The sequence below is a fragment of the Colletotrichum siamense genome (genome assembly GCF_013390195.1).
Source record: "Colletotrichum siamense strain Cg363 chromosome Unknown KSG_Cg363_contig07, whole genome shotgun sequence".
In the NCBI taxonomy this organism is placed as follows: domain Eukaryota; kingdom Fungi; phylum Ascomycota; class Sordariomycetes; order Glomerellales; family Glomerellaceae; genus Colletotrichum; species Colletotrichum siamense.
Window position 1 is genome coordinate 1,581,556 of NW_023501020.1, and position 15,162 is coordinate 1,596,717.

The 15,162-nt window shown below is 54.8% G+C and overlaps 4 protein-coding genes across 4 annotated transcripts; 1 reads left to right on the forward strand and 3 right to left on the reverse strand.

Moving 5' to 3' along the window:
- Window positions 1–780: 780 nt before the first annotated feature.
- HAS2 (Hyaluronan synthase 2) lies at window positions 781–2,569 on the reverse strand (the record flags this gene model as incomplete). The annotated part of the gene is made up of 4 exons (XM_036642602.1): window positions 781–1,026; window positions 1,093–1,387; window positions 1,510–2,364; window positions 2,484–2,569. The coding sequence occupies 4 exons, from the start codon at window positions 2,567–2,569 to the stop codon at window positions 781–783; spliced, it is 1,482 nt and encodes a 493-aa protein (XP_036492282.1).
- A 5,264-nt stretch (window positions 2,570–7,833) lies between these two features.
- Window positions 7,834–8,220, reverse strand: CGCS363_v010754 (uncharacterized protein; the record flags this gene model as incomplete). The annotated part of the gene is made up of 1 exon (XM_036642603.1): window positions 7,834–8,220. The coding sequence occupies one exon, from the start codon at window positions 8,218–8,220 to the stop codon at window positions 7,834–7,836; it is 387 nt and encodes a 128-aa protein (XP_036492281.1).
- A 2,627-nt stretch (window positions 8,221–10,847) lies between these two features.
- CGCS363_v010755 (uncharacterized protein) lies at window positions 10,848–13,287 on the forward strand (the record flags this gene model as incomplete). The annotated part of the gene is made up of 2 exons (XM_036642604.1): window positions 10,848–11,003; window positions 13,219–13,287. 2 exons carry the CDS (start codon window positions 10,848–10,850, stop codon window positions 13,285–13,287), a joined length of 225 nt encoding a protein of 74 aa, XP_036492280.1.
- Window positions 13,288–14,285: 998 nt separating this feature from the next.
- CGCS363_v010756 (uncharacterized protein) lies at window positions 14,286–14,620 on the reverse strand (the record flags this gene model as incomplete). Its single annotated transcript, XM_036642605.1, has 3 exons — window positions 14,286–14,371; window positions 14,432–14,483; window positions 14,540–14,620. The coding sequence occupies 3 exons, from the start codon at window positions 14,618–14,620 to the stop codon at window positions 14,286–14,288; spliced, it is 219 nt and encodes a 72-aa protein (XP_036492279.1).
- Window positions 14,621–15,162: the final 542 nt, after the last annotated feature.

Here is a 15,162-nt window from a genome sequence, read left to right on the forward strand (position 1 = left end):
GAGAGAGGAGAAAACCATGAAGTAATAATAGTAGTAATAAGAGACCATATGGGTCTAATGCTTCTTCTTCTCTCTGTCTGTCTGTCTCGCCTCTTTTTTGGTTTCGCAATGGATAACGGAAAGAAAATGCCGCCGTTCTTTGGAGGTCTTTGGGGGAAATATAAAAGTCAAACTGCCTGCCCGCCCGCCGTGCGATGCCCTTCCCGCTATTCTTTTCGGGAATGATGAAAAACCGGAAAATGAACAGAAACAGAGAAATAGAGAAATCACAAAGGCCAACGATCCACCGTTTCCCTTCCCCCCCTTTTAGTTTTTGGCAAAAAAAGGTAGAGAGAAATTTCCAGAGACCAAAATCGTCTCCAGAAACAGATCACCAAACCCATAACCCTCCCTTCTGTCCTCCCATGCATGCTGCTTCAAAGATGCCATGGATGATTATGATCCGACACACAATGTTGCTGTGCTGTGGTTCCGTTTCCGTATGCGATCGACCGTGTGTGTATCCATCGTAGAAAGAAGAAAAGAAAGAGAAGAAAGGACAACACAACTTTTTCCCCCGCCTCAGTAACCTTTTTGGTGGGTGATTTTGTTTTCCGGTTAGAAAAAAGGTCGCAAGAAAAGGCGATGATGTCGCAGTCGAAATGATGACCGCGACCAAACGATCCTCCCATGTTCCCTCTCCCGAAAAGTAGGGAGTCACCCGGCCAGAGTCCCGTTTCACCTCTGGCAAATTCCATTCGTTGCAAATTCATAATTCGTAAAGTGAAGGTCATGCTTTCGTTAACCCGAAGGGTGCTCCAGGAGCGAGAAGGTGACGTGAGGCTTGATGCCCTTGGCGGGATGGGTGTTCATCCGGACAGCCTGGGGTCTGCGGGGCTCCTGCCACTCGGAGACCACCTTCTCGGTCATGCGGTAGCGGACGAGGTCGCCACCAGGAGGAGTGGTCAAGCTCATGGCGCGCTTGGGACGAGGAGTCAGACGGATGTCATCGTTGGTGTCACCGTCGGCTCTGCTGCCCCAGGAGGTCTGTGTTGACAAGGTGTTAGCTAGACTGGCAACGAAGAACAGCATGCATCAAGAACGATCACTCACCATCTTGAGGGTAGACAGAGCGTAGAGCTTGATAAGACCGTGGCCCCAGCCAAAGACGATGGAGACGGGCAGGAACATGAGGTCGCTGGGGTTGCGGCGGAAGAGTCCCATGAGCTTGACGACCTTGGTGAAGCCGAAGACAAAGATGATCTGGGCCCACAGAGCCTGCTTGCGGCTCTCCATGTCCCAGTCGGCGGTACCCTTCCACAAGGCGAAGATGATGAGGGGGTCGAAAAGGAAGGCCAAGGACGTGAAGGTCGCAATGTGGAGAGCGTAGGTGCACCAGGGCTGCTGACTGCATTCGTGATTGGTTAGCCTTCTAAGACATCGATGCAAGGTGCGGCGCAGATTTGGGATGAGCAGGGATTGGGATCCTTGCTCATTGGTTATGGAGGGGAAGAAAAGAATTGCACTCACGTAAGGACGTATCTCTCCTTGACAAGGCTGGTCCAGTTGCTGCGCCAGTTGCTGCGAGCCCAGCGGGAGCACTGGTACAGGAACTTGGTGCTGTTCTCGAGAGTGGTCTCAAGCTCACACTCGCGCTCGTACTGGATCCAGGTCTTCCACTGGTGGCTGACGAGCCAGCGGGTGACGAAGTTGTCGTCGTCAGCGTTCAAGATGTACTTGCCCCACTTCTCAGTCTTGAAGCCCTCGAGGAAGTCGTGGCTGGAGAGGATCTCGGAACGGTAGGCGCCGGTTCTGCCAGACATGCAGGAAGTGCCGCCATCGATGTTGTGGGTGGCGGAGATCTCGAAGTTGCGACGCTCAATGTAAGCAGCGCCGAGCCAGTTGTAGATGCGAGTGGACCAGTCACCCTCCCAGACGCGCTTAACTCTCTGGCAGGTGCCGACACCACCGATCTTGGGGTCCTCGAAGGGAGCGAGAATCCAGGGCATCAGAGTCGAAGGCCAGGTGACATCGTCGTCAGCCATGATGGTGATCTTGGTGGTGACCTTGGGAAGAGCCTCGCAGACCTGGAGGCGCTTGTTGGCGATGGGAGTGGAGTAGACCTGGACATTGGGGTGAGGAAGGCTGCGAGCAAGCTTCTCAAGAGCAGCGTGCTTCTCAGTGGTGGTGACAAGCATCAGAACGTGAGGGTTGCAGGCGAGGATGCTGAGAAGAGAAGGACGGAGCTCCTCGAAGACATTGTGAATGGTAGGGATGATGACAGTCACGTCGTCGGCAGTGAAAGTCGGCTTGCTGGGAATGGGCTTGGACTTGTAGACCCAGTGGCTGACGCAGTGGACGAGCAGACGGGTGTATCGGTGAAGCCTTGAAAATTGTCAGCGGAAAGAAGCTTGAGAACAAATTCAAACACCACGGGCAAGTGAAAAATCCAGCCGGATGGTTCTGGCAGGTGAGGCAGATCGTGAGAAGGAAGGCGCGCTTACCAAAGGGCGATGAAGAGGTACATCCAGGCGCTGGGGGACCAGCCAAAGCCGAGATTCGGCAGGAAGATCTCCATGACGGAAGCCATGGTGATGAATTTGTTGGTTTGTGAGTGTGTGATACTGGGGGAAGGGGGAAGTCTGAGGAAGATTGTTGAAGAGGGGAGGAGTGGTTGTGAAAACCTGCGAGAAGAAGTTGCAGGTTGCGGTGGTGAGTTGTTGTGTGGAGGAGGAAAGGCTTTGTTTTTTGTGTGCGCCTTCTGAGAGAAATATTTAAAAGAGGTCTCGGTTGCAGGTGTGCGTGCCGGTCCTTAGCGTGCCTTCCTTTCAAAGGTCGTGGTGGTGGTGGTGAATTTTCGAGTTGCCTCGTGGCCGGTGGTGGTTCCTGCCGTTTTTGATGGTGCAGAGGTCGTCGTTCTCGGGTGAAAGAGACCCACTTTTGAGGTGAAGAATCTGAGGTGGTGAATTCGGCAACCACGCTTGAGAGCTTCCTGCAGCTTCAAGACAGTGTAAATGCCTGGAGATGGAGTGTGAGAGGAGGAATCAGGACACTAGCTCCCAAAAATTCCCTGTTACCAGCAAGGTATTACGCTCGTAGGCCAACAGCGGTGGATGATGGGATGGGTGGTAGTCGAGATTTCCGGGGGAGGATCGTGCCTCTCTCTCAGGTCGAGTAGCTTGCTTCCAAAGCCTCTCTCGCGTCTCGTCTTTTCGCTCTCGCTTTCTGTCTTCGCTCTATCTCTCCAAGTCTCTTCTTCCGTTCTGTCTAGAAGGACCCAAGCGATCGAAGTGGCAGATCGGACTGTTAGAGCGCCTTGTCTGCGTCCGTTCAAGTGTGTGGTATCAAAGAGTGACACGGGCAAGACGGATGATGTCCAACACCCAAGCCGCGTGTATGGGTTGCTGGAGGAGGAGGAGAACAAGGAAGAGGGTCGAGGAGGAGTCAAACAAAGGTATTATACAGAGATGAAAGACGACAATGGAAACTCAGACCATTGCGCGGACCAATTGGTCTTTTAAAAAACAACAATGACCCAAGGGAAGAAGTGATGAAGTCGTCCGAGGTCAGAAGAGCTGGGCGAGGGACAAGGCAAGGATATATAGCCAGATGTGGTCGAGGTGGGTTGCTAGCCATGCCATGGGTTGTCTGAACAGATGCACCAGTGCATTAAGATGGTGCTGCTCCCCCATCCAAACAAGGTCATAAGTATATGATAAGTACGCATGGAGGTGTCTAATGTAATGGGATGGATGTATGGAGTGCTGTTGTCTAACGGACGGCAAGTCGACGGGTCTGAAAAGGTACCTCGTCTAGACTGTCACATCCTCGACTTTTCGACTTTCTTAGCAGCTACACCACACTTGAGAAGGCAGTATGCATCACGTTCATCTGTAAGGGTATTGGAGAGGGGGAGGGGGAGGGGTGGTCGGCGGTTGTATCGGGGGTGGAATGGGGGGGCGTGTGTCGGCCGTGTGGGCGTTGCAGAAAAAAAGAGGCAAAAGGCGCGTTAAATCGACATCTCTCCTATGCAGACCCCGGCAAGGGTTTGGTTTGGAGGATACATGGCAGGTACTTGCGCGTACTTGGAGGGGAAGAGTCCACCCACACGATACAGGTATCTCTCTCTCAGTGTCTTTTACTGCCCTCCCACACACAACGAGTGCCCTCTCTGCCTGCCTTTCCAGCCTGCGTCTGCCGCTGCCGCTACCACCACCACTACTGCCATGTATGCTGCAAGTCTGCTGCCTCTTGTCTCTAAGATGGGCTGGATTGGCGACCGGCTAGGCTTGGGCTGGGGCTTGTGCTTGTGCTGGGGTTGTGGATGGGGGACCCAGAGGCTGGCTTTTGTGGCTCCGTGTTGGGACGACGCTTCTTTAGCAGAACAGTCAGATAGGCCCTGGTATTGGCAGGTTTTTTTTCTCCCGGTTGACGCATCGCATCGGCCTGGCATCAGCACTTGCGAACAGTAGCGTACCGATACGTTCTTGCATAGCATGGTCTTGGTTCCCATCTCGTCAACCTCACCACCGAGAAGTGAGTCTTCGCTCCCGTCGTGCGCCGTCGACCGGCACGAAATGGCAACGGAAGCAGGTTTGGGGGCCACCAGGTGCCTTGCCCTGCCCTGCGCTTCCCATCTCCCCTGGTCATTACCTAGCTTCGACAATGGAGTCAACCACGGAACACGGACCACGGGCGGCGTCCTAGACCCTCGATCCTCGACCCTAGGTTGGAACGAAACGATAATACAGGTAAGCAGTCAGAGGCGGCTGGAGCTGCTGGTCCCTGCTCGCCTCTCTCTATTTCCCTTCGCTCCTGTTGGCCCCCATTGTCCTATGGACGGACGACTGGGGAAGCGCGAATCACAGGGCGGAGGCGATCTGGTGGGGATGGGAGCGAAACGACCGCGGCCTGTGGAGGCTACGGATAGAGAGGAGACGGGCCTGAAGAGTTGAGAGGGGCAGCGAGGACGAGGAGGCGACGACGGGCGACAAGAAGAGGTTAGCAGCTTTTTTGTTGGATGGATGATACCTGCCAGAGCCTAGTGTAGCGCGCGAATAACGCCATACCCTGCGCACCAGGGAGGGTCCTTTTGCTCTTGGTTGGTGACTGTTCTCCAGTCTCCGTGGTTGAGCGGCTAGTTGTTGTGGAAAATGGCAGCACGGCGAGATTTGGAGATCCACTGCTCGGGTGGGCAGATTCCATCATTCGTTTGAGTACGACCGGCCATCTGCACATCCAGAGACAAAGGTGGGGAGCAGACGCCTGGAGGAGCTGCTGGCGACAAGGACCAGGAACAGAGCCTTTCCGTCGATGGTGTTGCAAGATACCTGGCCCGGAAAAGACACAGGAATTGACCTGGTCAGTTGCAGCAATCGAAGAAGAAGGGAGACATGGATCTCGCCTAGACAGGCTAGATGGTGTCAAATCAACTGGCCGGAGAATTGCAAGAGAAGAGGACCAGACGAGCAGACGGGCAAGGGAGACGAAACGAGATGAGAGAAAAGATGGGATTTCGACAGCAACAGCAGCAGGCCACCAGCAACGGCAGCAGCTAATTCCAGGCAAGCCAGCAAGCATCCATCAGTAAAAACAGACAGCAACATGGACGGGCTGGCAATGCGACTGGCACCTTTAGCCGCAGGCCCGCAAAACTTGTGGTGGGAGGGGTAAAATCCTGTAGAAAAATTGGAGAAACAGGAACCTCCACGCAGCAGCTTCGTAGCTATTCGTAGGCGTGAGGAAGGCTCGCGCGCACTGACGAGACCCTGGCCCGAAAATGGCCTGGGCCATTGTCAAGACCCCCAGTTTTCGCATCTGACAAACGAGCGGACGGCGTGGAGTCAAATCGAGCGGATGAACAAGCATTTGCGCTGCTTATTATGGATACTCGTCTCTTGTCTGGCCCATTATCAAGCAGAGACCAGACCAGACTGGGACAAGCATGCCGCCGCACGTAGCGGAGCGGAGGCACGCAGACTGTCCGCTACGGCTTGCGTTTCTCTGTTTCTTCCTCAGCCTCTGCTACTAGCCTGGGGGGGCGGGGGCTGTATGCGTATCTGTATCTGTCTCTCGTCTGTATCTCGTAAGATGGCATTCGTACCCGTACCGCGCAACTTATCTCTCTCGGACCTGCAGGTGCCTCGACTGATCGATCCTCCGAACAGACCGGGACGCTTCTCGCGTCTTTCTTGTCTCCCTCTTAATTCCAGCCTGTCTGCAACGGACATGGCTTTTGCTCTCCACCTTGGAGATTATCGAGCGAGGATGAGAGCATCCGTAGAGAGGGTGTGTTTGTGAGTGTGTGTGCGCGTGCGTATGTGCATGCAGTAAGTGACGCGAGGTGTGCTTGACTATTGCAGTTCAGAGCAACACCGTACAATGCAATACAAGTCGTGGTTGGATGGCTTTTGCTGCTCTGACGATTCTGATATCTGATGAATGGTGCAGACAGAGCAGTGGCAGACGCAGCGCCGTTACTTTTGCACTCGCATTCTTCAGTCTGACCTGCCATATTCCGACGACAGGACCGACAGGGTTGACGTTCCATGATGGCCATGATCCTTGCCTTCCCTGGCCGGGGCGAATGCTGTTTTGGTGATGATAACGGGCCCCGGGGTTAGCACTTGCAAGAGGGCGCGAATATTTCCCGTAGTCTGTAGATCGCCATCCCCAAGGTTGATTGACTTTGACCAGACGTTGGACCGAGCAAGCGAAGAGCCACCAAAACCCCATGCTTTGTCGTCCTGCGGAGCGAGGGCTGCGGCACGGCGGTGGAGATTTGATATTTGAGTCTCCATCAATCAACTGGTCCGTAGTTTCCCGTCTCATTTCTGCTGGTCTTCGGACGACATGGAGGCTATTCTTGCCAGAGGTCCGGACCGGATGCACAGACAAGCCCAGCCGGCTGTTTCTCACACACACGATCTACATGCCCTTTGACTTCACCCGTGCCGTCCGAGTGCGTGTGCGAAGGATAGTACAAGCCAGCGTAGGCAACAAAATCCGCAAGTCAGGCATGTGCTTCGCGCTTTTCGTGCGAGGCGGGAAGAAAAAAATTGTCAAAAGGTAGTATGTGCCGCTGGATTTGGCTTGTGCCGGCCGCTATCTCGGGGTCCCCCTCATTCAACTGACCACCACATCGAGCTGGTGTGTCCTGCAGCTGCAAGCCATTGAAGCCGTTAACCTGATGGGAAAGACCTAAAACTGCGAATTGCGTGCATCTGCGTGAGACAGTGATCAGTCCATCACACCCACGTTTAGACCTGACATCAGAAAGCACTTGCATGGTGTAGGTGCAAGACGGCAAGGACGAGGTGTGATGAATAGATTAGGTGTGGTGTGTAGCGCCAAGTTGCGGACTTGTTATTCTGTCATGATCTCGATTACATGCGAGGGGAGGGCTCGCAGGACGAAGCCTTGCTGTATAAGGACAGAAAGACGTCGTGCCTTTACCCAGACGAGATAGGGATCCGTTAGGGTCTGCTGGAGATGATCGGGGCATGGGCTTGCGTTAGGTAATGCGCTGCGGAGGATCTGGATGGACGGGATGGAACGAGACAAGAACAACGGTGTTGGGACTCGTAGTCGGAGTTGTTGGAGGTAGCAAGGCGAGTGAAGGCGAAGAGCGGCCGGGGCTGGGTCGATGGGTGTGGCTATCTTGCTGGGTGGGCTTCGATTGTGGATGGTTGGGTGGCAGCCGGATCGGCCATTCGGCAACGGCTGCCACATGCGGATGTCCCGTTTTGTGAAGCCGTTGTCTTGTTGCATGATACAAGCAAGCCCGCCGTTCGAGTCTGGCAGGAGGAGAATAAGTCCGGTCGTGCCCCTCTTGGCCGAAGGGCATTTGCGGTCTCAATCGTGATTGGAAGCGTCACGGAGCGACGGAGAGACATTCCTTGGGTGCGGGCGGGAAGGTGGAATAACGTGATGGGATGTGATCAAGACTAGCATTAGCATTAGCATATGTCCAGCTGCATGGACAAGAGGGCTGTTGTTTTTGTGAGTTTTGAGATGGCAACGGGCGTGACTTACTGGCTTACGATGGCTCAGAGGTGTTGGAGGCGGGTTGACGAATGTCTCGGACCAATTTAGTTGGGGAAGAAACGAAGCTTGCCTTAGCGCGATGTTGATGGATGCGATGGGAGGGCTGCGAGAGGACATGGAGAGGGCCCTGAGCGCTTCTTCCGTTGGCCATGACGGAATGTGAGAGGTGAGGCGCTTGCAGATTGACTCAGCCATCCGAAACGGCATCTGGAGTGACAGACAGAGAGACAGGTCCAGGCCAGCATCGACCTTTCCGCCTTCCAGGTTTCCATCTGTATCCGTACCTACTTTACCTACCTACCGACCAACCCAAGGTAAGGCAACAAAACAAAGGTTACCTGCCTCGGTGAAGCAGAGCACTTTCCCATGGCAACGGAAGTGCGTTGGTTGCCGCCTCGGTGTGATGGGATGGATGCATAAAGTACGGGATCAGGTAAGGTAGGTCCTGCGTAGAATTCCAGAACACAGACTGCGGATGCAAGACCGATAGACGGGCAACCCAAACGCGATAAGGTAGGCACGTCCAAGATGGTTCCTGCCTCTCCTGCCGAAACCCAGCATTCCTACCCCGGAGCCACCTGCCTGAGGTGAAGCAAGGTGAGGCAGGTGCCTTACCGAGGCCAGGGATGGCAAGCACGACGACGTGTGTTCCTGCTTAACCTCACAGATGCCTCTCCACCTCCACCCAACCCAGCATCACGACCCCAACTACCTACCTTACCTTCCTTACCTACGTTACCTTAAGTTACCTTAAGGTAGGTAACTAGGTGTACCTCATGTCTGCCCGTGGTGATGGGTGATGGAAGGTGCACCGCGACCTGCTATGGATTGCTCCTTCCTCCCCAAGCAAGTGCCTGCCTGCCTGCCTGCCTGCCTGCCCTTCGTCGATATTCCCGTCCCCCGCCCGCCTGCCCTGCGCTTCAAGCGTGCCGCGGAAAGCATCCCGTCGCCCGTTGGTGTTGCCAAATTAATCTCACAAGGATTCTTTCTCCCGCCGTGCCCACAAAATGTTTGATGCAAATCATCATCAACGGCACACGCGCACACACGACGCACACCCTTCCTCTCCTCGTTGATTGACACGAGCCGTCACTTCTCCCAGGCATGTTCAATGTCTCTTCTCTTGGCCTGCTTCGAGCATGGAGAGGCGTAAGGGTACCCTCCAGTGTACGAATATGCATACCTTACGGACCCGGATGCATTGAGATAGGGTCGTCGGACAGCCTTCTCCACGAATGCTCCCTTCCCCTTGCTAAGGTACCTCGGGCTCTGCACGACCTTCCTCCACGCTGTCTGTCAGGCGAGGTTCCTGACTTGGGGTTCTCCCGTCGACTGCTCCGGAGTTGCTCCGGCGAAGCCATGTCGGCTCCAGTCTGTCCCGTCAACTTCGACCGTCGACGGCAGCGCCCCGGGTCTTATCACGGGCTTCGATTGATTTGCCGTGCCCACAAAAGTTCCCTCCATCGTGCTTCGTCGCACGACCTGGTCTACCTCAAGTCAAGACATCCTCGTACTTGGTCCATGAACATGTTTCCAGCCTGAGGAAAGCCGTGCTGTGTTGTCGCCAACGAGCCACCATCGTTGACACGCACAGGTGCCAGATTTCTCGTTGCCCTGCCTCGGCCACTTCTCCCGTACGCAATGGAACTCGGCGGCCGCATGCGCCGTTCGGCAACATGGGGGTCTCAATGAGCCCCCCGGAGGGTCCCATTCGTTGTTGGCGAGTCTGGCCCTCGTCAACGGGATGCTTGTCGCTCAATGTCCGTACCTGGCTACAGAAAACGGATACTGCAACTGTACCTTGCCTTTCACGTCCAAAAACCATGCGACAACGCATCCATCGTCCGTCTGTGGATATTCGACAGAAATTGCTCGCGAGAAAGATCCCCAACCCGCCTTCTCGCCCACGCTACATCGTCTCTTCTGATACTCGACCATGTCCCTCCCTTCTCGTCTACACAACTTCCTCGTACCTTGGACGGTCGATGACCGACACGGGTGTGGGCTAACAAAGTACCTTGCCTTGCCTACAGCAGCAGCACTTTGAATGCTACGCCCTCTGACACTCACCAGCAGGCAGCGTGGAGTCAGGGCATGGTGGGATGCGCCTGGCCCCATTGGGAACTGCTAAAGTCCACCACAGATCACCGTCACAGGGAAGCTCGACCTTACTTCGCAGTAGCTTGACATTGCGAGGTGGGCCGCCATGGACAAGCCGTACGCACCGGTACGATGCCACTGGATGCTATTCAGCTACCTCGTCTTGGCTGGCATCTGATCCCACCACATCGCCAACTGTATTCCGTCATCCAATGGCCTCTGCTGCCGTCAATGGCGAATTGATCGATCTGCTGCTCTGCAATCCGCCCGCCACCGTCCCAATTGCTACACCATCTCAGCTTGCTCTGTCCAGCCGCACCGCACCGGACGCTGAACCAACGCCAGCCGCTTGCACAAGAGTTTGCATGTCGCTACCAGCCGGATTTCCAGAAACTTGAGACGGGCCCCCAATGTTTGGAAACTATGGCTTTGTCCTTCCATCGTCTTCTGTCATGATTGACACGGCCCCGGGCGGAATGCAACTTGCGCGGCCGCTGAATCAGAGCCGTCACTCTGTCCTTACTGCCGAGGCGCATCGGCAGAGTTGCCCGCGCCGGATTGCCTGTCTCTATTGATATACAACGAACCACATTGGCTCTCCGCACGACCACGAATCGATCCATTATGCATAAAGCCCGCTCGCTATCAACTTCAACAAGGCATACTTTGACACGATATACCCGTCAAGTAAACAAGTCGGAGCTCAGTGGCCACGACGAGTCATGGCCCCGTCGAGTGAGCGCGGCCAGCCAGCCTACGATTCCGGCACACTGCGGGACCTGCTCCTCATCAGCGCTCCCGCAATCCGCACGCCTCAAGACCGAGCCGACGCCAGCGGAACCCCCGTCTTGGAGACATCCGGCCTAGGATCACTGAGTGTACGACAGTACTTACAGCATGCATTCAGCCCCCCTCCCCAGTTGCCTGCCTGCCCAGCCTCGCTATCTCCCTCCACACTGCGACCAGGCTCTTTTTCTGCAACTGGACACGCTCCGGTCGCACCCAGGACCCGTAGAGCTATTTACTTGGCTACGTTTTGCCGGAAAGCAAGGCTTTTTTCCTGTCGCTAGGCCGAGGTGCCGAGACAGCAACAACAGCATTGGTACCAACAGTGTCACACAGTAGGATATCATTCCTACCTTCAGTACTAAGAGGCGATGGAGAGCGTAAAAGACACGAACAATCGAGGCTCATTTCTCATTTCACATTGGAGCTCTAGCCAGCAGGTTATGGAGACGTCAAGCCCCGGGCAGAAGATCGTCTGTTCCCTTGTCTATTTAGAGCGCGAATCGCGACTGATACTCTGGGGCAAGCGGCCAGGGACTCCCCAGAATGTTTTAGCCTCTTCGGACACAGTCCATGGGCAGGTACCTAGGTATGCCTCAAAGAGGCGTGCTTGAAGAATGGCCGCCGTCCGGTTCGGATGACACACGGACCAGAGCACGGAGCAGGCGTTGTCAAGCAAATGCCAAACGTAGAGGAGTCGCTGGTTGTCAGATCGGCCGCCATGCACTCGCAACCACTCAACTGCAAGTCGCACTCTCATACTTCCACGACCAGCGTTGCAACATATCCGGCGAAAAGGTTGTCTTTTGCAGGAAGCTCGGCATGCTTCTTAACAACGGAAGCATTGCACAATAATCAAGTTTCCAAGGCAAACAAGCCCACTCTGGAGCTGTTGGTGGAGGTTGCATAGGGTGGAGGGAGGTGACACACGCTCACTCACTCGTCCTGCTTCGTCGGATGTTTCTTCAGGGTCCACTATGTTACTTGCGCCCACACGCACCTTTCGAGAGACAGCATTCAAGCTTGAGCCCACTCGGAAAACTCTGCATGGAATCGCGGCATGAGTATGCAGACTATCAAACTGCCAGGCGACTCCATTCCGGACTCAGACAGAATGGCCTCTATCACTTTGTGAGCTGTCAAGTATCGACAGTAGGCTCGTGTTTAGAACGCAGGTGCCGCCCGTGTTCCGCGTGTGTGTGCTCTCTTGAGTCTCAACATGCTGACACTCTTCTCGTACAGAACCTCAATGACGCAGCTTCAGACTAAGACAGAGGGCGAGACTGGCAAACTTCATATCTTGACGTCTGACCTGACGACAGCATGTGCAGGTCCAATATTGACTCTATGGCCTGATCAGATCGCGATCTGATGCGACCAAGCTGGAGTAAGATCAGTCCTACCACGAGCTCCTCACATCTCAGCTGCTCGGCCGTCTCCACAGTGTCAGGTCCCTGCACAATGCAGTTTAAAATACTCGTCTGGCAGGCTTCTCATCGCTGATACCGGCCGTGCAGCCAACCGTTATGGTTGCCAGCGTCGGAACTGCGGGCGAGTTGCGCCGGCAGACCCGGCGTGCTGCAAGCCGGCATTCGTCAACGGTCGAAGCCAAGAAGCGAGGTCACGGAGCCTAGAACGTGGTTTCCTTGGTCGAGAGGCGCTGGAACCGCTCCCAAACTGCTGGATATCCATGGTCTGATTCTCGCTGGAAGAGACGCACTGGAACCCCCGCCTGCGTGTTTCGCCCTGGCCGGCAGCCTCCTATCGATGGCTCACAGTATTTTCATCCCGAATGACCGGTCCATTCGAAGGATCCCCAAGCATATCGCAATCATCTCTGGAAAGCATACAAGTGGGCTAAAGCATGTACATTCTCGTAATGGTCCTGCTTACTGTGACCTCTTGCAGTGTCTTTTCATGCAGCAGCCTTCTTGTTCCGTCATTCCTGCCCAGCCAAATTTTACCCCCGCGGCTTATGTGATGGTGTCCTAAGGATTCTCCGTCATCATACGTCAGGCCCCAGTCCCTTGGGTGCGGCGGGGAGTGCCTTGGGTGTCCTTCTCGTGGAAATCTGGGCAGGCTTCACTTCCACATTTGGATGGTCTATACACCCACGCGGCCTGCGATGGATCCAGGCCCTGATGACAACCCAAGGTGGGAATGGTGAAATAGTGCGGGAAGCATGCTTCGGGGAAGCAGGAAAGCACATTCCGGAGTGGGCGATCTTGGATGATGCGCATACAAGTACATCCTCCCAGTCTCATGCACCGTTATTGCTGTCAGTCTGCTGGCTAAACAGAACTGCAGGTCCAATCGTCTTTGCTGGAACATACTGACGCCGCACAAGCTGCAGAGGCCAAGGAAACTCTTCTGTGAGCGAGATTCCCCTTCCAACTCCGCTTTGTCATTATGAACTCAGTTATCCGCGGCGTTGGAGTGCGTACACGCTGCTGCATACGTTGCAGCGTCGTGAGCTGTCCAATCTCTCTAATGCAAGTCTCACAGGGTGCAAGGTCCAAGGGTCGATGCGGCCTCGTCCATTTGGTAGTCCAAGATGAGCTGTCGACTCTGTTATTCCGGACGTTTCTGGCGAAATCATAACACTTGCGCTATTGCGAGTTATCTGGACGATTCTGGAACATCAGTGTCGAAACTCATACGATGATGGCTGTGTAACCGAAGACGCCTCTGCCGCCGCCATTTGCTACGGCGGTGTGGTGACCAGGGCCAAACCCTCACACAGACGAAACGGATTCTGTTGGCTGGGCAAATTCCTTCGCATATCCAAAATGCACGACTTCGCTTGGTCTCGGGGAACTTCAAGCCGGAGGCGTGTCCATCACCATGCAAGGTGACCTACATTGCCATCATACGGCATGATTGTTGAGGCCGATCGAATGAGCCTTCTAATGGACTGCGCCGTTTGGAGACCAGCCTTTGCGCTCGTCTACCAAGGGCTTCCAAGTCGTGATGAGGACACACCTCAAGAGAGAGTCAGTACATTCAACTCTCATTGATCACTGTGACAGGCCTGGTGGCAATGTGCGGGCTACGGGACAGAACTGGCACGTTGATGCATCTCTGCTGAGAGTTGTGATGATATGGACTTCGCCCCAGGTGAGTCAAGCCTCCACAAAAGGTCTCTCCTTTATCAAACACGAGCCATTCACTGCTCGAGGATGACTTCGCCTCCTGTCCTGCCGTGTCCCATCTTCCCGTGGTCCAAGAGATAAACGGTCATGGGACCTGACTGATTCGCGTCCAGAAGGACCGGCAAGTCGCCCCAAGATCTGGTAGGCCCGTTGAAGAACGTGGGATAGCTGTCAAGTGACCTCGGCGTCCTTCCATTTCCTATCTCGACTTCACACGCCCTCCTAGGCATCGTACGCCCTGTACTGGCCTTCATGATCATCGTCGGACCTTTCCACAATCGCCACCTTCCCCGCATGCGAATTCAAATCTCACGATGCTCAGTGGTGAAGCCCCTGGACGGGCGGCCCTGAAGCCTCGACATGCTTACCAGATCCGGCCTGATGAGACGGACAGCCTGCCGTAGACTCCGAGAGAATGATCTAGGTCCATGGATCAGACACCGACAAGGACCGACGAGATACCTCATTCTACCTACCGAGTACTTCCCTGGGCCATTGCTCGAGACCTGAAGATCCTCTAAGCGCCTCGACGGGCAACGAGTGGCTATGCTCTCCATATACACGGGGTGTGTTCGGGATTATGCCATTTTCCCGGTACCGGAGCGACAGCGCAGAGTCCTCTGGGAGGCTGCTTCAACACGCAGTGGATCTTCATCCTGCAGCTCTGGAAAGCCGGAGGGGAACAATCAAGTTCCAATGCAAGCGAACGTGGTCACTGTGCGAGATCCCTCAAGGATCGTTTGGTGGACGTTGTGCTCCGGGAAGAGAAGGTATTCGAGCAGAGATTTGTGCTGTCTCAGATGCCTGAGCCGGTCGAGAAACGCGGCCGTGTTGAACGAAATGAGGCATGGCACTCGCCGTCTGTTCGACACCCTCTGCTGCCGTTTGAATTGATATCAGGCTGAAGCAGTAACTCATCAGGGGTTCGGGGTCAGTGCTTGGCTGACAGAGTGATTGAACGCTCAGCCTGAGTCAATTGAGGATTCACAGAGACAAGTGTCGATGAATTGCGGCTCTGAAAGACAACAGGTTTTAGCAGTTGCTCAAAAGAGGTCAAACAACGTGGAACAAAGAAGACAGAAATTGCGGGACCTGGCAT